Source organism: Natator depressus, chromosome 3 (genome assembly GCF_965152275.1).
Source record: "Natator depressus isolate rNatDep1 chromosome 3, rNatDep2.hap1, whole genome shotgun sequence".
Taxonomy (NCBI): Eukaryota; Metazoa; Chordata; order Testudines; family Cheloniidae; genus Natator; species Natator depressus.
Window position 1 is genome coordinate 189,341,037 of NC_134236.1, and position 25,153 is coordinate 189,366,189.

The following is a 25,153-nucleotide window of genomic DNA, read 5'->3' on the forward strand; positions in this document are numbered from 1 at the left end:
GAGCAACGCAAGGGTAATTCCCCTTTGTTGACTGTATATGAGGTACCCAGACACCACACCAATACTGTTATTTAAGTAGTTAAATCAGTAATTGCAGATGATGAAAGAAACTGAAGCATTTTCCCATCTGCTCTTGATTTAAGTTACACAGAGTATTTTAAATCTAGATGGAGCCACTCAACTACATATGGGACTGAAACTGATTAATGATTTAAAAAAACAACAAAACTAGATCACAGGGTTTGCAATGCAGGATTCTACCAAACACACATTTAACAGCTCATAGAAAAATGTGTCTACAGAGCAGGAAAAGATCACTTACCTTCTTAACAAAATCTGTCTCGCAGAACTCCTGAAGAATTCCCAAGCACACATTGCAAACCCTCAGAGTAGAGTTCGCCATAGGAACATTTACATCATCTGCCACAGGGGTCTGCTGGAGGGCCCCATTTTGATTCAAATCCTCAGCCCCTTCTCCCATGTTCTCAAGTCTGATTCTCTTACATGGGGGGTCAGCTATTTCACAACAAAATCTGTCCTCTTTTTCTTTATTGTACTCCAGGAATTCATGCAGCTCTCTAAGCAAATCCTAAACAACAAAGAAATGAACAGTAAAATGTGTGTGTGTGTTTGCTTCACAGCTAACATACAGCTTCTCCCTCCTATGTGTAAGACTCATTTATGCAGGCAGTCCTACAACAAGCACCAATAACTCCAGTTCCAAAAGGTGATATTAACTGTTCTAGTTTAGCTTTAAATAGTGCATATAATTACTAGCTTTTCATAATCTGTGTTGAAAGATTTATTTGCAGAATTCAAAAACTCCAAGTTAAAATATTACAACTGTAAATGATACACAGATAAATTAAATTTTGCTGAACAGACAACAGATTTCTTTATATTATGTAAATAACAGTAGAAGTTCTTTACTATGGCTCTGATTTTCAGAAGTCCTGTGTATCCATAACTCCAGCTAAACTCAGCGGAAGCTGCAGGTGCTCACCACTTCTGAAAACTAAGTCCTGTGTAACTTAGATTATGTTGCTATTTAACATATCCATTTTATTGTCCAATAATTACAGTAGAACCTCATTAATTCTCAGTTCATTAATCTACAGACCTAATAATTCCCTCTGAAAAAATTAGCAGACTCATGCAACTTCTCAATGAAGGTGAAATAATATGTACTGCAATGAGGTCTCATATCACACAGACTTCAAAAAATTTAAAGTCTACACTAATACACTACTAGGTATGTAGTAGTGTATTAGTTATTGCACATAAATTTTATTTATGTGCAATAACTAATACACTACTACATACATAGTTACAACTAAACAACCCCTGCAATAAAATTATATTTTGAGATGCAGTATCATTAATTTATTTTTTTAAAAATCACATTAGTTTGGCTTACCCACTAATTCCCAAAATTTAATAATTTACATTGGCAATGAATTAGTAAGGTTTTGCCATATCTTTCAGGATGAAGAAATGCAATTTTGTCTAGTAGCTAGATCATAGGATTGGGAGTCAGAGGTTCTGCATTCTATTTCTGGTTCAACCAGACTTGCTGTGTGACCTTGGGCAAGTCACTTAACTTCCCCTGTGTCACAACATCTCCATTTGCAATGAGTTATAAATACTAGCAAATAGAGAGTCCTAACTCAGTGGATTTGTGAGGCTTAATTATTTTAAGCCTTTGGAAATCTTGATTGATATACATTTTCTGGCATACCTACCATATTTCCTGTGCATGTTTTTTGTTGCCTGATTTTAGGATGTTAATATTATTAATTTGGATAATATGGGTTATAGGCTCACCAATTAATCTGATCAGAAGATAATAAGGTTCTTGTCCCAGAATCAGGATACAGAGTTTGCAAGGACCGTTGGGATGTATGAAAGGACACACACACTGAGATAAATGCAGCCTTAAAGACTTTTATTGAGATAAATGGAATAATAATCAAATAGTAAAATAATCAGAGTTACAAAGGCAATAATATTATTCTAGAGATACATGTGCTATTATATACTATAACGCTTTTGATTAATATACTCACACTCTTCATTGATAACCTGGTTGTAAGAGACAAAGAACCAGCCTCGCCTCTGGCATGCCAAGAGACTTCTGGTCCAGGTTCCTCAATTCTTGCGTGGGAGGTGCAAAGCTTAGGAGAAGCTAAAGAGCTAAAAGCTATTGAAGCTAACTTAGAGTTTTACTTAACTAACTGACTTAAAACTTACAGTTAAGAACTAACAGACTAATGGACTAATAAACAAAGAAGGCTTGAAACTTGAAGCTTATAACCCCTGAAGCTTAGAACCTTAGAAGCTTCCTTGGCATGGTGTGTCACCGCTCTTATAGAGCTCGAGCACTCAGGCCCTCCTTCTATGTCCAAACTTAGTTTCCTCAACCACAAAATGTTAGGCTACCACAGGCTGGTATGTTTGTACATATTGATGACATACACATACATATTAATGACATCAGATCATTCTCACATTTGTTATTTCTGTCCTACCCGGTTATTTTGGTTCTTTCCTTGTGGTGTTCCTGTTAAATTTACAGAGGGTATGAATTTAGGAAGCCCCCCATGCCAACCTACCTCTACGTATCCTTTACCTGTCTATGTTAAAGGTCGCATCCATATATGGACCTTGTGCTTTCTCTCATCACCACCTATATAGGTGAAAGGTCCCGAACATGTGTATGCTAACTTTGCTTAAGCTCAACCTATAGGATGTGGCCTGTAGGTTTCTTGTGGTTACAGCCAAAATACTTTAATATAAACCTATAAATCTATTATAATAAAACAAATAATCAAACCCACAAGAAAATAAGAAATCCATAAGAAAAAATATATAGGCAATCAAGCAGGCTAGCCCTATAGGTTAAATTTTATAAATACACACATGTGACCCAGACTCATCTTATCTTCCCCAGAGCTCAGACTTTTGTCAAGGGGAGGAGAGTCCTGCCTCCACAATGCTACCTTAGGACAGACAAACTGGTGGCTTTAAGTTCTATAAACAACTTTCTCTTGGAACAATAACATTTTCAATTTAAAGGTTTAGGATCATTCTCTCAGCAAGGTTATTAACTCAAACTATTATCATTAATCGCTTAAGACAGTGAAATAAACTTACATGGGACTTCAAAGACTGAGGCATGTTCCTTGTCCCAACCAGTTTAATTCTCTAAGGACCTGATCCTGCAACTGACAGTGTGCAGGCACAATAGTTCACCTAGTCAATGTGGCCCAGAGGACTGGGCACTGTACAGAACTCAGGAGACGTGGGATCTAACTCCTGGCTCTACAACTAGCCTACTGGGTGACTATGAACAAATCACTTCAATGCTCCCTGCCTCAGTTTCCCTATGTGTAAAATGGGGATAATGACACTGAATTCCTTTGTAAAGCACTTTGAGATCTACTGATGTTAGGAGCTAGCTATTGAGAGCCACAATAGTGTTTAAGACAGACATAACACAGGACAATAGCATAAATAAGGGAGGGTGTGGACAGCACTGGGGAGTAGAGGATTCCTTGACAAGTTGGGTTTTAAGGAGGAATTTGAAAAAGTAAAGAGAGAGAGAGATGAGAAGACTGACAGACAAGAAGTGAAAAACTATTTCAAGCAGAGGGGAAGCATGAATTAACCTGGGAGTGGGAGGATACACGGGAGTAGTAAGGAAAGATGATTATGAGGAGCGATGGGTAGAACAATTAGAGGAGAAGAAGGAAATTAACACAGATGTAGGCAGAGGGCAAATGAGATAAGACTTTGCAGACAAGGAGGAGGCAGGGTGGATAAAAATCAGTGATTTTTTAAAATCAAAAATATCCTATTTTATTTAAATCAATTTTTTAAATTTAAATGAAATAAAAGTTTATTTTTTAGACGTAAACCTAGTTACAATTAAATTTGAAATTGACAACCTGAGTTAAGGCCTAAACTTTTTATAATATGTTAAAATCATTTAAATTAAATACAGAAACAAATATTAAGTAGTACATGTTTGCTGTCAAATTTTAAAGAAAGTCTAACCATTGAACTGATGGAAGCCCCTGGCTGATCACCTGGAACCAGAGTTTGCTGAAGCGCTAAACTAGATTTTGACAGCCATAACTTCTTATGCGGATGCAGAGAGTATTTTTTTTTCATTTCAGTTTATTCAACTAGTACAATTCAATGATTAATTCATTCAAAGTTAAGAAGCCAATTAGAAGATGAAAAAGCTGGAAAGCTTGTTTTCTTCTTCCAATCTATGAATAAAAATTAGGTGTGAGAGGATGAGATCTACTAGTTCTAAAATCTTGAAGGACATGGTGACCAGAAACAATCAGTTCAGTTCACTAACTACAGATAATATTTTCTTTGTTTAATACGCTAGTTTTAAATGCAAAATATATTATGATAATTTTTAATAAAACTTTTCTTATATATACAGCACATTTAAGGTAGTTTTATTTAATAAAAAAATTAAAATGTTGGTTTGGGACATTTTAATTTCATCTTAATTTCTATCCAAATACAGCTTGACATTAATTTTTAATTTGTGATTTATCATCTAGTAAATAAGAAATGCATCATTCACCATTTTCTAACATAATAAAAATGTAAAAATTAAAAATCTGAATAGCTATTGTCATAAATATAAAGGAAAGGGTAACCACATTTCTGTATACAGTGCTATAAAATACCTCCTAGCCAGAGGCAAAATCTTTTTACCTGTAAAGGGTTAAGAAACTAAGGTAACCCCACTGGCATCTGACCCAAAATGGGCAATGAGGGGACAAGATTCTTTCAAATCTGGAGTGGGGGGAACAAAGGGTTTGGGCTGTCTGTGTGATGCTTTTGCCGGGAACAGATCAGGAATGCAAGCCTTACAATTCCTGTAAAGTTAGTAAGTAATCTAGCTAGAAAATGCGTTAGATTTTCTTTTGTTTAATGGCTTGTAAAATAAGCTGTGCTGGAGGGAATTTATATTCCTGTTTTGTGTCTTTTTGTAACTTAAGGTTTTGCCTAGAGGGATTCTCTATGTTTTGAATCTGACTACCCTGTAAGGTATTTACCATCCTGATTTTACAGAGGTGATTCTTTTACCTTTTCTTTAATTAAAATTCTTCTTTTAAGAACCTGATTGCTTTTTCATTGTTCTTAAGATCCAAGGGTTTGGGTCTGTGTTCACCTGTACAAATTGGTGAGGATTATTATCAAGCCTTCCCAAGGAAAGGGGGTGTAGGGCTTGGGGGAGATATTTTGGGGAAGACGTCTCCAAGTGAGCTCTTTCTCTGTTCTTTGTTTAAAACGCTTGGTTGTGGCAGCATACTGTTCAAGGCCAAGGCAAAGTTTGTACCTTGGGGAAGTTTTAACCTAAGCTGGTAAGAATAAGCTTAGGGGGTCTTTCATGCAGGTCCCCACATCTGTACCCTAGAGTTCAGAGTGGGGAAGGAAGCTTGACAACTATATAATTGCTTAAGTAAATATGTACAGATATAGTGTTTCCTCCAAGTTAGCAAGAAGCACCAAATTTAGTGTAAAGTCTTTATTTAGTTGCAAATCCACATTTTAATGGATACTAATGAGAATCATACCTTTCTTTTGGAAAATAACTAAAAGTACAAATGCACAAATGCAAAATGATTAAAATTGATGATTTAAGTCAAGTTTTCCTGCTTGCTGATTTAAATCATGAGTCAAATCAGTGATTTAAATCAAACCATCTTGGGAGGAGGAGTTTGGATTTGATATAAGAGAAAGGCGGCCAAGGAAGGGATTCAAGTGTGTGATGATGACAGGGTCAGAGCAATAGAAGTGGAAGATGACTTTAGATTTTGGATTGGGATGTGGGGAGAGAGGTGAAGGGTGGGTAGTACAGAGAGAGATTAGTTATCAAGTTGACTAATGCATGGACAAATTTTGCAGGAGCAGAGACAGGGAAGAAGTGTTGGAACTCAGTGAGCGACTGGATGCGGGGAGAAGAGGAGAGGGAAAACTCAAAGACGACACCAACATTCTGAGTCTCTGAAGTAAAGGATCCTAGAGTTGTCAATGGAAACAGAAGGGAGACGGATCTGAAGCAAAGATAAGCAAGTTCAGTTTTGGAGAGTTTGAGTGGTGAGACATCCTGGAGCAGTGGCTCTCAACCTTTCCAGACTACTTTCCAGACTACAGACTACTGTACTTTTTTTCAGGAGTCTGATTTGTCTTGTGTACCCCCAAGTTACACCTCACTTAAAAACTACTTGCTTACAAAATGAGACGTAAAATACAAAAGTGTTATAGCACACTATTTCGGAAAAATTGCTTACTTTCTCATTTTTACCACATAATTATAAAATAAATCAAATGAAACATAAATATTGTACTTACATTTCAGTGTATAGTACATAGAGCAAAATAAACAAGTTGTTGTCTGTATGAAATTTTAGTTTGTACTGACTTCGCTAGTGCTTTTAATGTAACCTGTTGCAAACCTAGGCAAATGTTTAGATGAGTTGATGTACGTCCCTGGAAGACCTCTGCGTATGCCCAGGGGTACACGTACCTGGTTGAGAACCACCGTCCTAGAGGAACAGTTAGAGAAATCTGGAAGAAGGAGGAGTGTATGAGGGTGGAGAGGTAGATTTGGAAATCACCTGCATATAGAAGCTACAAGGGAAGGGGATGACCTTTCTGAGACAAACAGTATAGAGAAAAAAAGAACAGGGCCAAACACAGAACCAGAGGGATGCCAACGAACAGGAACAGAGATGCAGATGGAGAGACATAAGAGAAAAGGCTAATGGAGTAGCCAGTAAGAACTGAGGAAAATCAGAAGAGAACAGATACCATCAAAGAGGGTAGTTTAGAGCAGTGGTGTCCAGCTTGTGGCCATATTGACTCTAAATTGTGGGCCTGGCATGCAGCCATTCGAAGAATGTGTGTTTGATGACAAACTGAAAGTATGTCCCCAAGCCAGGCCCTGTGATATTTAAGAGGAGGTTATTCACTCTGTACAGTAACTGACGTTCTTCGAGATGAGTGTCCCTGTGGGTGCTCCACTTCAGGTCAAGGTGCGTCCCAGCGCCTTCGATTGGAGATTTCTACAGCAGTACCCCTACGGGCTGTGCACGCACTGTGCCTGCCTCTCGAGCGGTCAGCGTTCTAATAGCGCGTACACAGCCCGGGCTCCTCAGTTCCTTCTCTACAACGGAGTGTGTTACAAATTCCAAAGTAGAGGGGAGGAGGGCGGGTACTGGAGCACCCACAGGGACACTCATCTCGAAGAACATCAGTTACTGCACAGGGTGAGTAACCTCTTCGAGAAAGAGATGTCCCTGTGGGTGCTCCACTTCAGGTGACTGAAAAGCAGTATCCCTTAGGATGGTTGGGACTTCGGAGGAGGCACGAAGGCTGTTGACAAGACAGCTCTATCTAATCTGGTGTCAGATGCTACAGTGTGAATGTGAGCATAGTGATTAGCAAAGGTAAGTTTCGATGCCCAGGTAGCTGCCTTGCATATGTCAGACAGTGGGACATTACGGAGAAAGGCCATGGAGGTGGAGACAGCTTTGGTAGAGTGTGTTCTAATTGATGTAGGAGGTTGTATTTGCCTGAGTTGGTAACAAAGGCGTATGCAGTCAACAATCCATTTGGAAAGTCTCTGTGTAGAGATAGCATTTCCTTGTGAGTGCGGAGTAGTAGAGACAAAAAGTCTAGGGGTTTTCCTAAATGGTTTTGTTCTATCCAGGTAAAAGGATAATGCTCTGCGTACATCAAGAGTGTCCATTGTCGTTTCAAAGGCATTAGCATGAGGTTTTGGGAAAAATGTTGAAAGGTATATAGGTTCACTGAGGTGAAAGGAAGAGTGTATCTTAGGTAAGAACCTTGGATGCATGCGGAGTATGACCTTATTGCGGAAGAACGTGGTCCGCCATAAGCGCCCCCATTTCTCCTACTCGTCTGGCAGACATGATTGCTATGAGGAAGGCGGTCTTCATGGATAGGTGGACAAGGGAACAGGTAGCCATCAGTTCAAAGGGTGTATCCATCAGGGCTTTGAGGACTAGGTGTAAATCCCAAGGTGCAGCAGGCAGTTTCACATCCGGGTATAACGTCTGCATGCCCTTCAGGAACCTTTTGGTGATTGGATGGACAAAGACGGTTACATTGTCAACCTTATGGTGGAAGGTAGTGACTGCCGCGAGGTGGACCTTGAGTGAGCTCGTAGAGACGTCAAATGTTTTAAGGTGTAACAGGTAATCCAGTATCAGTTGAAGTGAAGCAGAAACTGGAGAGGTCTGTTTGCCTGTGCAGCAAGATGTGAACCGTTTCCATTTATGTAGGAAGGTAGTGCGCGTGTTGTGTGTTCTTCCTTGTAGCAAGACAGTGCGTACTTGGTCCGAACATGTTAATTCCGCATTGAAGAACCATTGATCAGCCAGGCCCTCAGGTGGAGAGTTTGTACATCAGGGTGAAATAGTTGTCCCCTGCATCGTGATAGGAGGTTGCCGACTGGTGGAAGGGGAATGGGTGGCTTGACCGAGGTGCAGGAGAAAGGGGTACCACGGTTGTCTCGGCCACGCTGTGGCTATGAAAATGATGTTGGCTCTGTCTGTTCGTATCTTCAGAATTACTCTGTGCAATAGAGGCATTGGTGGGAACACGTACATGAGAGTCTTGGTCCAAGGGAGCATAAAGGTATTCCATCGTGACTGTTTCCCCAGGCCTGTTCTGGAGCAGAATGTCGGGCATTTTTTGTTTGTTGCTGTGGTGAATAGATCCAGTTGGGGATAACCCCAGGTCTGGAAAATGTTGGAAAGAATGGTGTCGTTGAGTTCCCACTCGTGCTGTAAGGGGAATGATCGGCTGAGCTTGTCTGCGGTGGTATTCTGCGAACCCGGCAGGTATGAGGCAGAAATATGGATGTTGTGTTGAAGGCACCAGTTCCCAAGTTTTACTGCCTCTGTGCAAAAGGAGTGTGATTGGGCTCCACCGTCTGTTGACGTAAAACATGAAAGCGATGTTGTCGGTCATTATTCAAATTCCGTGGTTTTGGATGATGGGAAGGAAATGGAGGCAGGCATTGTGTACAGCTTGGACCTCTAGCAAATTTATGTGAAGCCTGGTTTCTGAAGTGGCCCAGAGACCCTGAGTGGTGAGGTGGCCGATGTGTGCTCCCCATCCTGTGAGGGATGCATCTGTGGTGATGGTAATTGAAGGGGGATCTTGTCGGAAGGGAATCCCGGTGCAGAGGTTGATGGGAGAGGTCCACCAGAGGAGTGCGTCATTGACTTTCTGGGGCATAGTTAGTAACCTGTTTAGCCTATGCTTGTTTGGTTTGTATACCGTGGCTAGCCAACCCTGAAGGCATCGCATGTACAGGCGAGCATTTGCGACCATAAATGTGCAGGCGGCCATATGTCCTAAGAGCTGTAGGGAGCCTCGGACTGTAGTCTCTGGTCTGGCACGTATCTGGGTAATCAGGATGCCCATTGTGTGGAATCTGTCCTGAGGGAGAGATGCAAGACTGGTTGTGGAATCGAGGTGGGGGCCGATGAAGGCGATTTGTTGGGTAGGTTGTACAGTACATTTGTTTTTGTTTATTTGCAGGCCCAAGGTGCGGAAGCAGTGAAGGGTTGCAAGAGTTGCATGGTTCGCTTCTATCTGAGTGGGAGACTTGAGGAGACAATCATCCAGGTAAGGAAATACGAGGATTCCTTTTTTCCTGAGATGTGCCATTACAACTGCTAGCACCTTGGAGAAGACATGTGGTGCAGTGGAAAGGCCAAAAGGGAGGACCCTGTACGGTAGTGTTGCACTCCCACAGCAAACCTGAGGAAACATTAATGGGCAGGGTGGCTAGAGACATGGAAATATGCATTTTGGAGGTGGAGGATTGAAAACCAATCCAGAATTATCATTGGGAGAGTAACCATCCGGAATTTCTGTTTCTTGATGAACTTGTCTAAACATAGATGATCGAGGATAGGACGCCAACTGCAGCTTTTGTTTTCCGTCAAGAAGTAGTGGGAGCAAAACACTTTCCCTCTGTGTTGAGGGGGTATCTCCTCTATTGCTCTGAGATGTATGAGATGTTGTACCTCCTGACAAAGAGGTATGAGATGTTGTACCTCCTGTTCATGAGAGGGGCCCCTGAAGAGCGACGGGGTGGGAGGGTGGGTGGGAGGTAAGGAGAGGAAGGGGATGGCATAACGCAATCTAATGATTTCCAGGATCTATCTGTCCGTAGTGATGGTTTGCCAGTTGGCCAGGAATGGACGCAAACGGTGTCCAAAAAAATGGTTGGTTGGAGTTGGTGCTGGAGAGGGTGCGAGGTTTTCTAAACCCTCGACCAAGACTTCAGATTTGTTTATTTGGGTTAGGAGGGTGGGTCACTGTTGTTTGCGGAGGGCGACGTCATTGGTTCCTGGGCCTATATCGTTGTTGTTGTGTATCTTATTGTCTGAAAGATGCTGCGCAAAGGTATGGTAACATGGTCATTGGTATGGCTGATATCTATATTGTCTCTTCTTTGTGGCAGGTGTTTGGATGCCTAAGATCAGAGCATGGCACGGGAATCCTTCATGGAGTGAAGGACCCCATTGGTTATAGCGGCGAAGAGCTTGTCTCCATCGAAAGGGAGATCTTCGACCGTATTCTGTATCTCCTTCGGAAAGGAGGAAGAAGCAAGCCATGAGGACCGCTGCATGACGACAGCCGTGGCTGTGGATCTGGCCACTGCGTCCGCAGCATCGAGGGCAGCTTGAAGAGCTGTGCGGGGGATCAATTGGCCCTCGGACACCACTGCTTTAAATTCTTGTCGTTTATCCTCCGAGAAATCATCAATAAATGGCATTACCTTAGCATAATTTTTGTGGTCATATTTTGCTAAGAGCGCCTGTCAGGGTTCCTTCCCCACTCTGAACTCTAGGGTACAGATGTGGGGACCTGCATGAAAGACCCCCTAAGCTTATTCTTACCAGCTTAGGTTAAAAATTTCCCCAAGGTACAAACTTTGCCTTGGCCTTGAACAGTATGCTGCCACCACCAACCGTTTTAAACAAAGAACAGGGAAAGAGCCTACTTGGAGATGTCTTTCCCCAAAATATCCCCCCAAGCCCTACACCCCCTTTCCTGGGCAAGGCTTGATAATAATCCTCACCAATTTGAACAGGTGAACACAGACCCAAACCCTTGGATCTTAAGAACAATGAAAAAGCAATCAGGTTCTTAAAAGAAGAATTTTAATTAAAGAAAAGGTAAAAGAATCACCTCCGTAAAATCAGGATGAAAAATACTTTACAGGGTATTCAGATTCAAAACACAGAGGATCCCCCTCTGGGAAAAACCTTAAAGTTACAGAAAACAGGAATAAACCTCCCTCTTAACACAGGGAAAATTCACATAAAACAAAACATAAACTAATCCGCCTTGCCTGGCTTACCTATACTGGTTGCAATATTGGAGACTTGGATTAGGCTGGGTTGGAGAAGATGGATTTCTGTCTGGCCTCTCTCAGTCCCAAGAGAGAACAAACACGTAAACAAAGAGCACAAACAAAAGCCTTTCCTCCCCCCCAAGATTTGAAAGTATCTTGTTCCCTTATTGGTCCTTTGGGTCAGGTTCCAGCCAGGTTAGCTGAGCTTCTTAACCCTTTACAGGTAACAGGATGTTGCCTCTGGCCCGGAGGGATTTTATAGCACTGTATACAGAAAGGAGGTTACCCTTCCCTTTATACTTATGACAGCACCGCATAGTTCGCTACTCTTAATTGCAAAGTGGAAGAAGAATACACTTTGCGGCCAAAGGAGTCCAGTCTCTTGTTATCTTTGTCTGATGGAGTGGAGCGGAAGTGTTGGGTATTTGTTTTTCTGATTGGCCCTGTCAACCACAAGAGAATTAGGTGAGCGGTGCGTAAATGGAAACTCAGAACCCTTAGATGGAACAAAATATTTTAGGTCTAATCTCTTGCTAGTGGGTGTTATTGTAGCTGGGGTCTGCCAAATAGTTTTAGCAGGTTCCATAATGGCCCCATTTATTGGTTGGGCTATTTTGGAGGAGGTCGTAGCTTGCAGGATGTCGGTAAGCTCATGGTGTGTTTCAGGTACCTCCTCCAGGGTAATACTGAGCTCTTCTGCTACTCTGTGACACAATTCTTGAAAGTGAGCGAGTTCATCAGTAGCAGGAGGTGGTGGCGGTATCATGGTGTCTTGTGATGTTATCACTATAGAAGAGGTGTGTGGGGCAGTGTCCTCTGTAGGGGTGGCGGCCACTTTAGGTCTTATCTAGGTTTCAGTGTAAGCAGGCGGTGGGGAGGGTCTGACAGCTTTCCTCCAGGCAGCCCGTGGAAGACCTGAGTGTGGTCTGGTGTAGGTCCATGGACCCCAGTGTGGCCATTGCCCCGGGGTGGGGAGCATAGGTGGTCCCATCCAGGGGTTGCCATACCAGTGTGGATAGCCTTGAGGATATGGAGATCATGCTGAAATGCATCTCCCAGATGTAGGTAACTGACTCTGGGGAGAGTATTGAGAGAAAACATCTGGTCATCGTATTCCTCTTCCTCATCCTCCCACACTTCATTGGAGGAGCTTGAAGTGGTAGGGGAGTACTGAAGGTAGGGTGCTAAAGGTCTCAGTGATAGGCTGGTGCTGAGAAGAGGAGAGTCAGGGGCATGGGACACCCTTAAATCCTCTGGCTGTAAAAGCTGCGGTGGAGCTGAGTGACCAGGAGTCGGAGCCGGTGTAGCTGGTGAAGGCCGTCTACTGGCGCACCGAAGGGTGTCCCGGGGGCACAAGCTGGCTCCACAGAGCAGGAGCCCCTGAAGTAGGCACTGCAAGGGAGGCAGGAGACCTCAGAAGGCTCGGTGCTGAGAGTGGCGGCTGTAAAAGTGGCACCACATGATCAAAGGACGGTGCCACAGCCATCACTTGTGCTTTCGGCACCGTAGTAGCTCTCAGCACTGTACTGGCAAAGGTGGCTGTAGAAGAGCTGAAAGAGGTGGGCAACTGGAAGCCCTGAGCCTTGGTAGAGTGTAGTGGGGCAGCCGACTCACGGTCAGTGCCCGAGGTGCCTGCCTTGTGGAAGGTGCTGAACCGCAGAGCCGGAGTCAGCGGAGACTGGAGAACCGGTTTTAACTTTTTTCCCAAGGAACAACTCCTGAGGGGAGAGGAAGCTGTCTGTTTTTTTTCTTTTCCTTTGCCTCTGGAGGGTGTCACAGAGGTTTGCTGGCCAGGGTCAGAGGCAGGTCTGAGGCAGTTTTCCAGGAACAGCATTTTAAGCCTGAGCTCCCTGTCCTTGCGGGTCTGCGCTTTCAATTTGTTACAGCAGACACATTTTGGGGGTACATGAGACTCCCCCAAACAGCGTACGCACTGTGAATGCCCGTCCAAGATGGGGATGGCATCCTTACAGGAGGTGCATCTCTTGAAGCCTGGGGAGCCAGGCATGTCCGAAACTGCGGAGGTGTTGTTTTGTTTAAAGAAATAAAAGTAACAGCTAATGTAACTTATCTAACTAAACTGAGAAACAAACTAACTAGCTGGTCTCAAAGAGCACTGCTGAACTCTGTCTCTAGCCGGGGATGGCAGAGAAGGAACTGAGGAGCCCGGACTGTGTACGCGCTATTAGAACGCTGACCGCTCGAGAGGCAGGCACAGTGCGCGCACAGCCCGTAGGGGTACTGCTGTAGAATCTCCGATCGAAGGTGCTGGGAGGCACCTTGACCTGAAGCGGAGCACCCCCAGGGACATCTCTCGAAGAAGAAACTACAGTTCCTCAATCAGCCCCATCATTAAAGGAGTGTGTAAGGGGCGCTGCCTCCTATCGCTTCCCCTGCAGCAGCTCTGATATGAGCCAGTGGTACTCTGACCAGTTGCTGTCCCTTCCTTGCTGCAGGTACTCAGCAGCACCCAAACTGGCCACCTATGGCATTGCCAAGAAAATAGGAGAGAGCACTTCTAGCTACTCCATTGCCTGCTTTCGTACAGGAACCCCTGCAAGAGCAACATAGGAGTTTGACTGGTTCTGCAGGAGCCTAGGAGAGCGTATTGCAAAGGATAAGCACCCTGCCCACATGCGGCCACCCAGCGCAGCCCACAAGGAAGGTGGAAATGAGAAGCTGAGAACTAACAGTTAGTTACAGCTCCCTGATTCTCTGCCCCTGCACTAATTAGAGCACTACTTTGTGGTATCTTCAGCAGGAGACCTAAGCTCTTTCTGTGCTACCTAAGTGGGGCAGATCCTCTGGCCTGTTCTACTCTGTTTGTGCCAAAGTACTGATTATGGCCCACTGACCTTTTTGAAATAAAATATTTGGCCCTCAAGCTAAAAAGATGGAGACCATTGGTTTAGAGTTTGAAGCATCATACTGAAATCCCAATAACCCCATGGACTACAAATTCAAATCCTCTAAAGGCAGCTAGGCCCATCATCCCTCTGAATTTGATAACTGAGTTCCATACATGTTATTATATAGGGGATCATTTGTAAGACTTAAAAAAACTGAAATCCTTTTAGTCTTTGTGAACAGAAAAGATGTGTGCCAGTTAATGGTCCCCTTCCACCCAAGAGGTGGCTGCATTTTAGTGGTGTGGGTATGGGAACAGCTGTGTCATTTAATATGTCATAAGAATGGCCCAACTGGGTCAGACCAAAGGTCCATCTAGCCCAGTATCCTGTTTTCCGACAGTGCCAGTGCCAGGTGCCCCCCAGGGAATGAACAGGTAATCATCAAGTGATCCATCCCCTGTCACTCATTCCCAGCTTCTGGCAAACAGAGGCTGGGGACACCATTCCTGCCCATCCTGGCTAATAGCCATTGATGGACCTATCCTCCATGAATTTATATAGTTCTTTTTTGAACCCTCTTATGGTCTTGGCCTTCACATCTTCTAGCAAGGAGGTCCACAGGTTGACTGTGCACTGTGTGAAGAAATACTTCCTTTTGTTTGTTTTAAACCTGCTGACTATTAATTTCATTTGGTGAACCCTAGTTTTTGTGTTAAGGTAGTGTTCTTTACTACTTCTCATATCTACTTTCTCTACACCAGTCATGATTTTATAGACCTCAATCAGATCTCCCCTTAGCTGTCTCTTTTCCAAGCTGAAAAGTCCCAGTCTTAATAATCTCGCCTCATACGTTCCATACCCCTAATCATTTTTGTTGCCCTATTCTGAACCTTTTCCAATTCCAGTATATCTTTTTTGAGATGGGGTGACCACATCTGCACACAGTATTCAAGATGTGGGCATACCAGGGATTTATATAGAGGCAACGTGATATCTTCTGTCCTATTATCTATCCCTTTCTTAATTATTCCCAGCATTCTGTTCGCTTTTTTGATTGCCGCTGCACATTGAGTGGATGTTTTCAGAGAACTATCCACAATGATTTCAAGATCTCTTTCTTGAGGGGTAACAGCTAATTTAGACCCCATCATTTTATATGTATAGTAGGGATTATGCTTTCCAATGTGCATTACTTTGCATTTATCAACATTAAATTTCATCTGCCATTTTGTTTCCCAGTCACCCAGTTTTGAGAGATCTTTTTGCAGCTCTTCGCAGTCTGCCTGGGTCTTAACTATCTTTAGTAATTTTGCATCGTCTGCAAATTTTGCCACCTCACTGTTTACCCCTTTTTCCAGATCATTTCTGAATCTGTTGAATAGGACTGGTCCCAGAACAGACCCCTGGGGAACACCACTATATCATTAAGTCTATTTCCATTTAAGAACTTTTCCATCTACTGACTTTGACAATAAGCTTGAATTTACATATATGCATACAGAGAACGATTTACAACGAAATGTTTTGTACCCAATTTAAGTGTAAAAAATAATGCTTTAAATCACTAAAAGAATATTTAATAGGTTTTCTTGATTAGTAATGGAGAAATACTTATGTAAAGTGAATTTACCAAGGCTGCATGAGATGACTTCCTGGAAACTGGTATCGTATTGAACCTTTTTCCCTGTACTATACTATTATTGACTTTTAGCAATAAACTTGACTCATATTGGTTATTTGGTCTCTTGCGTATATTTCATAACATACTAAAGTGTGGTCAAGCAATTGACTATACAATATATCAACAGTATTCTGATGAATAGCCTATCAATAAAGTTACATAGTATCAGAAGATTAGTAGTATTAATTTTTCATAATTTATTCCACTAAGCCTCTTCCTCACAGGCATGTAAGTATCTTGTGTCTTGTGTAAGGATCTACCTATTGATTCAATAAGTCGGAACTATCCCAAAGAAAGCTTTTTGTTGGTGTTGTTTTTTAAACACACTTTCATGTTCATATGTTTTAATTAAAAATAAAAGAGGAAACCTTGTATGGGTGCCTGTAAGATGCCTCTAACCCCACACAGCAGAATCTGAAAACACATCGCGGGCAAGTGCCAGTATTCAGTAATAGCTGAGCAATGGATCTGTTCTTTTCTGTCAGTGCAAACATTCTGGATCATCCTAATTAAAAATAAAATAAAACAGGGTTAGTAAGTGATTTTCATGTTTCACATCTAAACCTAATCTGCATAGAAGAAAACAAAGTTAGAGGTGTCTGCATCATACCCCAACCAACCCTCCCTGGAATAAACATTGTTTAGTGCAAACAGTACAAGGATTCACACACCAGAACAGTATTCGGGGTCATTGCACCAGTTTATAATTCTCATAATGCTTGAATGAAGTTTTGGCTTAGGTCAGAAGCATCATTTGCTTGGTGAGGTCAACCTATTCCTAGTGACCATTTCTGCACGTTACACTTGTTCATTATTTGTAGTCACAGGATTATTGACCCAAGAGAAAATAGCTCTGCTGCTGAAGGCCAGTAGTCATAGCTGTTCGGGGGAAAATACACAGACTCACAGACATTAAGGTCAGAAGAGTCCATTGTGATCATCTAGTTCAACGTTTTTCAAACTGGGGTCCGCGGACCCCTGGGGGTCCCCAAGGGTATTCCAGGGAGTCCGCGGACCCCGCTGATCAACTCCTCCTCCTCCCTCCCTTCATCTCCTGGAGGCTACTGAAGCTAAACTGGTAGATTTTAGTCTGGCATTGCAGTGGGGCTAAGGCAGGCTCCCTGCCTGCCCTTGCTCTGCACTGCTCCCGGAAGCCACCAGCACGTCCCTGTGGCCCCAGGCGAAGCAGGTCTCTGGGCTCTGCCCCACCCCTAGCTCTGACTCCGCAGCTCTCATTGGCTGGGAACTGCAGCCTATGGGAGCTGCAGGGGCAGTACCTGCAGAGACCCCCTTGCCTAGGAGCCGCTACAAGAGAGATGTGCCAGTCACTTTCACAAGCCGCACCCCCTCTCACACCCAAACTCTCTCCCAGAGCCCACACCCGCTTCCCAGAGCCTGCACTCCCTCCCAGAGCCCAAACCCACTCCCACACCCAAACTCCCTCCCAGAGCCTGCACCCCCTCCTGCACCCCAACCCCCTGCCCCAACCTGGCGAAAGTGAAATAGGTTGGGGAGAGCGAGCATGAAGGGAGGGGGAATGGAGTGAGGGGGGGGCGGGAAGAGGTTGGGCAGGGTGGAGTTTGGGGGAAGGGGTGGAGTGGGGGCAGGGCCTGGGGCTGAACAGGGGGTTCGGAGGTCCCTGAAAATTTTTAAATCAAAATGGGGGTCCTTGGGTTGCTAAAGTTTGAGTCTGACCTACTGCACATTGCAGGCCACAGAACCTCACCCACCCACTCCTGTAAAAGATCCCTAACCTCTGACTGAACATGTTAAACTTCTACCCAGTCCTATCGCATCTTATATATATGGAGCATTACACTAGCTGACATACTTGTGGGTGGAGACAAGGAACAAGCAGACTTCTTTGAACAATGTGTCCCAAAGGACAAATTCATATTAAAAGAAATCCTACACATGTTCAAATCCCAACAATGGCAGAGGTCATAAAGTGAGAGCCAAGTATATGTTTCTCTATCCTTTAAAGCCTACAAAGCCAACAGTAGTTCTTCGCCACCTACCGCCCCCTTCCCAGTTTTTAGGACTCCTTGAGTATCACTGCTCACCCCAGATTTTTTTTTTTAAATACTATAAGACATTTTCTAGCACTTCCAGTCACAGAGCTGGCCTTCAAAACTTAAACCAACTGGCTACAACTGGAAGTCTCAATTATTTTTTTCCCTAAAATAATGTATGTGCCCCCTCCAACCCTGTTTTTGAGGGACTTGGGAGGAGTGTCAGATTCCTGATAGAAGAGGAGCACCCAGGAGTCCACTTATGCTACTAAGGAAGCATAAGTATTAGATTCCAGCCACAAGCTGTCTGCCTCCAGCTCAGCCACTTCTCTTTGAGCTGCCAGTGTGGCCTCCACCCACAACAGATGCAAGCAAAATAAGGTAGGGATACACCACCAGACTGAGTCTGCCCACCCATCACCAACAGTAGGCCTCCACCCCCCCGCAGCTGCCCTGAGGAAGAAAGGAGGCACTAAGGAAGAAAAAGAAATTCTCATCACTCTTCTTTAAAAATGCATTAAGTTTTAGAGCCCCCCCAAGTCATTGTACTAAGCCTCCCAATCAACTTTGAGTAACTATTTCTATTACAATGGCATCCGGATATCCCAGTAATGGTCAGGGCCCCAATGTGTTAGGTGCTGTACAAACAGTGTTTGGAATGTGCCCGTTTGAAAGGTGTCACAGACCCAACAAAGAAATTTTCTACAATTCTTGCTCAGTCGCTGAGGGGCACATCTGGGGGCAGAGCAGCCAATAGGAGCTGCTGCAGGAAACAAAAAGAACACTGCACCTTCCAGTAAGAAAGAGCCCAGCGGCTCAGGGTGGCTCTGCTTGCTCTTCCACTCCTGTGAGCAATGGGATAGGGCTCCTCTGAGCAATGGGATAGGGCTCCTCTGCTCCTTCCCCCCTGCAACACCTAGCATGGGAAGCAGAGTCCTCCCTGCTGCAGCTCTCCCAGGCCAGGAGAGCAGGGTGAAGAACATGAGGAGCTGCAGGAAGAGCAGAGATGAGGCTGGTGGCGCACAACTGATGTGGGGACTGGCAGAGCTTGGGGCAGAACAGGTCCAGGGATAGAATTAATGAGGGGTTGAAGAGGCTTAACAGATGAGGGTCAGGGACAGACAGGTATGATGTTGCTTTCATTTCTGTGGCACTTTTACCACTGCATACAGACACATAGGGAAATACAGTACCTGCTGCAAAGAGTATACAGTCTGAAAGAAAACTAGAATTACAAATTTTAAGTTTGATCCTAGTCTTTTTTGTATATAAAAGTTTTTAGTATCTAATTTATTAACTTAATTCTGTTTCATGAAACTTCAGTCAACTCGTCAGGGTAACATCTGTCTCAGGCTGTAATATTTCAAATGGGGGATTTAAAAAACAACAAATGATGAGGAAGATGGTAAAAATGAATAACTGAAAGACACACAAAATTCCATTCCCAGAGAGCAGATTTACATTTAATTCACCGAGAGGATATCTTTCAAACACGCACACACGTGTGAGAGACTTGGGGCAGGACTGTGACAGCAGCACATGAATAAATTTTAATGACTAAATAGGCCTCTTTCCAAATCACTAATTCATAGTGCTCACAGAAATCCACCCACACTTGAAAGGTTCTTCCTCAATCCACCCATCCCTGGGATTATTGTGCTTACTGTAACAGCTGAAATAGAGGCTGAAGGACAAGTGCTAGTATTAATGGTAGGACCCAGATATCCTGGCTGTAATAGCTGGCAGACTTCTTCACCAAATAGTCACCGAAACAACAAGAAGTGATGCCGTTTTAGTTCAAACAATCATGAGCTAGTTCAGTTTAAACTAAATTGAGGAATACACAAAACTAGATCTGCAACTAGGGTCCTTAACTGCAAAAGGGCAAACTTTAAAAAATTAAGGGAATTAGGTAGGGAAGTGGACTGAACTGAAGAACTCAATGATCTGAAGGTGGAGGAGGCTTGGAGTTACTGTAAGTCAAAGTTCAAGAATCTATGTGAAGTCTCCATCCCAAGCAAGGAGAAAAAATTTGTAGGGAAGGGTTGTAGACCAAACTGGATGAGCTAACTCTCAAACAGATTATTAAGAGACAGCAGAAAGCCTACATGGAATGGAAGATGGGATGGATCAGCAAGAAAAGCTACCTCTTGGAGGTCCGATCGTATAGGGAAAAAGTGAGAACTGCCAAAAAGAGTTGGACCTTGCAAAGGAAATTAAAATCCATAGTAAAAGGTTCTGTACCCATATAAATAAAAAGAAAACAAGGAAAGAAGAAGTGGGACTGCTAAATATTGAGGATGGAGTGGAGATTAAAGATAACCTAGGCATGGCCCAACATTTAAACCAATGATACTCAGACTGTGGCTCACAGCTCGCAAGTGGCTCTTTAATGTGTCTCCTGTGGCTCTTTGCCGTAGGATATTAAAACACTGAGTGATTTAATTAACCAATCTAAGCTATTAACCAATCAAGATGCTTTTACTATGTTATTAACCAATTAAGTTATCAACTTGCACTACAGTATTAACTTATTTGCTGTGAGAATACTGTTTGAATATGAATAGTAGTATAGCAAATGAAACAATTAATTTGGGGTAATGTCGATCACTAATTTGGCTCCTGAATCACTGAGACCTGAATATCACTGACTTAAATGAATACTTTGCCTTAATTTTTTATAAAGAAAACAAGGAGCTTAGGGGTAGTGGCAGGCTGGTTAATGAAAATGAGGATATGGAAGTCGAAATTATCACATCCAAGGTGGAAGTCAAACTCAAACAGCTTAATGAACTGCTAATATAGTAACTATTTTTAAGAAAGGAAAAAAAGTGATCTAGGAAACTACAGGCCCGTTAGTTTGACTTCAGTTATACATAAGGTTTAGAACAAATTTTAAAAGAGAAATAGTAAAGGTAAACAGTAATCGGGGTAAAATACAACATGGCTTTACAAAAGATAGGTCGTGCTAGTCCAACCTTTATATCTATCTTTGAGAAGATAACTGATTTTTTAGACAAAAGCAGTGCAGTAGACCTAATCTACCTGGATTTCAGTAAGGCATTTGAAACTATTTCACTTGTGAAATTATTAGCGAAAATTGGAGAACATGGGGATTAATATGAGAATTGAAAGTTAATAAGGAACTGGTTAAAGAGGCAACAACAACGGGTGATACTGAAAGGTGAACTATCAGGCTGGAGGGAAGTTACTAGTGGAGTTCCTCAGGGATCGGTCTTGAGACCAATCTTATTTAACATTTTCATTAATGACTTGAGACAAAAAGTGGGAATGTGCTAATAAAATTTGCAGATGACACAGAGTTGGGAGGTATTGCCAATATGGAGGAGGACCGGAATATCATACAAGAAGATTTAGATGACCTTGAGCAATAAAAATGGGTGCAATTAAAAAAATGCAAAGTGTAAGATCATGCATTTAGGGACTATCCAAAAGAATGTTTTCTATAAGCTTGGGGACGTATCAGTTGGAACCGACAGAAGAGAAAGACAGACCTGGGGGTATTGCTTAATCACAGAATGACTGTGTGCCTCCAGTACGATGTGGCCATGAAAAAGGCTAATGCAGTCCTAGATGCATCAGGCAAGGTATTTCCACTAAAGATAAGGAAGTGCGATTACAATTCTACCAGGCACTAGTGAGCCCTCATCTGAAATACTAAGTGCAATTCTGATCTGCCATGTTTAAGAAACATGAATTCAAAATGGAACAAGTGCAGAGAAGGGCTAATACGACAATCAGAGGAATGTAAAACCTACCTTACGAGAGAAGACTCAAGGAGCTTAGCTTGTTTAGCCTAATGAGACAAAGGCTGAGGGGAGATATGATTGCTCTCTATATATACACATCAGGGGGATAATTCCTCTCCCTCCCTGGTATTTATTTAAGTTAAGGGCCAATGCTGGCACTAGAACAAATGGATACTAACTGGCCATCAACAAGTGTAGGTTTCAAATTAGATGAAGGTTTCTAATCATCAGAGGAGTGAAGTTCTGGAACAGTCTTCCAGGGGAAGCAGTGGGGGCGAAAAACTTAACTGACTTCAAGACTGAGATTGGTAAATTTATGGAGAGGACGGTATGATGAGACTGCCTAGACTGGCAGGTGGTTCATCTGTGACTGCTATTAGCAAATATCCCCAATGGCTGGAGATGAGACACTAGATAAAGAGGGCTCTAAGGGCTTGTCTATACTACCGCTTAAGTCGATGTAAGCGATGTCCCTAAGGGGTGTGAAAAAACCTGAGCCACATAACTTACATCGACTTAAAGCAGTGTCTACACCAGAGGTGGGCAAACTACGGCCCGCGAGACCCTCCTGCCTGGCCCCCGAGCTCCTGGCCCAGGAGGTTAGTCTCCGGCCCTTCCCCTGCTGTTCCCCCTCCCCCGCTGCCTCAGCGCACCGCCACTTTGGGCGGACGGGCAACACAGTTGCAGAGCTGCGGCCTGACCCAGTGCTCTGGGCGGCACAGGAAGGGGGCAGGAGGGGTTGGATACAGGGCAGGGGAGTTCGGGGGCTGTGGTCAGGGGTGTGGATGGAGTCAGGGTGGTCAGAGGGCGGGGAGCAGGGGGGTTGGAGGGGGCAGGAGTCCCGGGGGGCAGTCAGGAATGCGGGGGGTGGATGGGGCGGCAGGGGGCAGTCAGGGGTGGGGGATCCGGGGGTGGCCAGGGGACAGGGAGCAGGGGGTGATGGATGGGGCAGGAGTCCCGTGGGGCCGGCAGGGGACAGGAGGGGTTGGATGGGGCAGGAATCCCGGGGGAGTTGTCAGGGGGCAAGAAACTGGGGGGGGAGGGGGTCGGCTAGGAGGTGAGGGCCGGGCCATGCCTGGCTGTTTGGGGAGACACAGCCTCCCCTAACCGGCCCTCCATACAATTTTGAAAATCCAGTGTGGCCCTCAGGCCAAAAAGTTTGCCCGCCCCGGTCTACACCATGCTATATCAGCAGGAGACACTCTCCCACTGACACAGCTTCTGCCTTTTGTTAAGGTGGAGTAATTAGGTTGATGGGAGAGCGCTGTCCTATCAACATAATGCGTCTTCACCAGATGCACTGCAGCAATACCCATTTAGTGTAGTAGTGAAGACAAGCCCTAAGTTACTACAGAGAATTCTTTCCCAGGTGTCGGGCTGATAAGTCTTGCTGCCATGCTCAGGGTCTAACTAATCGCCATATTTGGAGTCAGGAGGGAATTTTCCCTCAGCTCAGATTGGCAGAGATCATGGGAGGGTTTCGCCTTTCTCTGCAGCATGGGGCCTGGGTCACTTACAGGTTTAAACTAGAATAAATGGTCAAATCTCTGTAACTTGAAGTCTTTAAATCATGATTTGAGGACATCAGTAACTCAGCCAGAGGTCACAGGTCTTTTACAAGAGTGGGTGGGTGAGGTTCTGTGGCCTGCAACGTGCAGGAGGGTCAAACTAGATTATCACAATGGTCCCTTTACGTCTGGGGGAATTGTGCGCCAAAAAATTAAAAATTCTGCATATTTTATTTGTCAAAATAACACAATATAATCATGCTAGTTTCAATTACTTTGGTAATTTATTTCAAAATACCTGTCAGCAAGTATATCCGTAACAATACAGACAACAACAAAGATTCACCAAGGAGTAGAGAGTTAAAGAAACCCCTGTGCTCACATGGATCCTCACTGCAGGATCAAGGTACAAGTTACTGTAAAGTAGGAGAAATGGGGAGGAAGGCAGAGAGCAGATGAATCAGTTGAGAGAATGCATTAGTTTAGTGGGATCTGTCCCCAGTCTCTTCCTAGGAAAAGGAGAGGGTGCTCCTTGCTTCTCTGAGGACAAATGGACCCCAAGACCCACTTAGCTGCTCCTAACCCCCCTCCCTTCTTCAGTTCCCCCTCCTTCAGGATCCTTGCCCCAGGAATTGCTCCCCTCAGCTGCTCCTCACACACTCACTGCCTCTTCTGTCAGGGTACAGCACTATACCATCACTGCTCCCTTACCCTGGAGACTGACTCCTCTTCCCCACCCCACTGGTCCCCACAAGGCTCCAACACACACACCCGCCCCCACCACTGGGGACCCTCTACTTCTTCCCATCCACCCCCGGGGACCCTTTGCTTCTTCCCCCTCATCATAACTGGGACCCTGTGCTCCCCTCTCCAACCATGATTGACCCCTTTCTTGCCTGCCCCACCCTCAGAGGCCCTGACCATGGGAGCCAGAGCCGGAAAACGCTAGCTCCTGGAGAAGGGAAACTGACAGCATCATGCTGCAGGTAAAAGTTATGCCTGGGGCTAGAGCATGCATGGCAAGCAGCTACGGTCCAAAACTCAGAGGGCACAGATGCCCCCCAGCCCAGCTCAGGCTCCCCACAGCTGCTTGTGTCAGCCTCACACCTCTGCAGGGCAGGCGAACCAACGGGAGAATGCAAGGGCTGGGCCTGCCCCAGAAACACCCTGGGGCCCTGCTCCTCTGCACCAGGATAGTGAGCAAGAGAGAAAGAGTCTCACATGCACGCCCAGTCCCGCTTCCCCCACCAGCAGTGATTTACTCTCTCCTGGTTGTTCCCACCCAAACCTACATGCCTGCTCAGGCCTGCTACCAGGGAGTGGTGCCCTGTGGCGGCTTCCCTATCAGAATCTATTATTTTGCTGGGAAACAAAATAATCGGGGGGAGAGGAGAGCTGCACATACACGTGGTGCAGAATTCCCCAAGGAGTATCTCTTCTGACCTTAAAGTCTATGAATCTATGACAGCATCCATCCCATTCAACTGCATATGGGGACATTTGCACGCCCGTTTGAGGGAACACTAGGAGTTCTTTCATGCGAAGAGGAGACATTACGGGGAAACCCTAACAATTAAACATTCGATGAGTATGTAGGCATGGGGGGCGGGGGGTGACCACACGTATAAGTGTATCGATAGGGAATTAACCCGACCCCGCCCTGCACAAGATCGGTACGCGCAACCAGAAGGCAGTGCAAGCCGTGCCCATCCCGGGGCGGGCGCTGAAGGACAAGCCTACGGGCAGGGCTGCAGGCCCCCGCCCGGAAGCGCTGCTGGCGGCACACAAGGGGCGCCCCGCAGCGCCCCTCGCCAGCGGGAGCGCACCCCAAGGCCCCGCACCGCGCAGGGCAGGACCTCCCCATTCAGCAGCACAGGGCTGAGCGCCGGCCACGGGAGC

The 25,153-nt window shown here is 44.6% G+C and overlaps 1 protein-coding gene across 2 annotated transcripts in view; it reads right to left on the minus strand.

Annotated features, from left to right (window-relative positions):
- Positions 1 to 25,153, minus strand: part of PUS10 (pseudouridine synthase 10) — a 79,627-nt gene that overhangs the window by 54,107 nt on the left and 367 nt on the right. For both annotated transcript variants that reach the window (XM_074949517.1, XM_074949518.1), the window contains exons 2-3: positions 16,333 to 16,469; positions 323 to 589 (exon numbers count right to left, since the gene is read on the minus strand). In XM_074949517.1, the coding sequence (XP_074805618.1) occupies positions 323 to 589; positions 16,333 to 16,458 (393 nt within the window). In that variant the 5' untranslated portion in view covers positions 16,459 to 16,469. The remainder of the gene's footprint in view (positions 1 to 322; positions 590 to 16,332; positions 16,470 to 25,153) is intronic.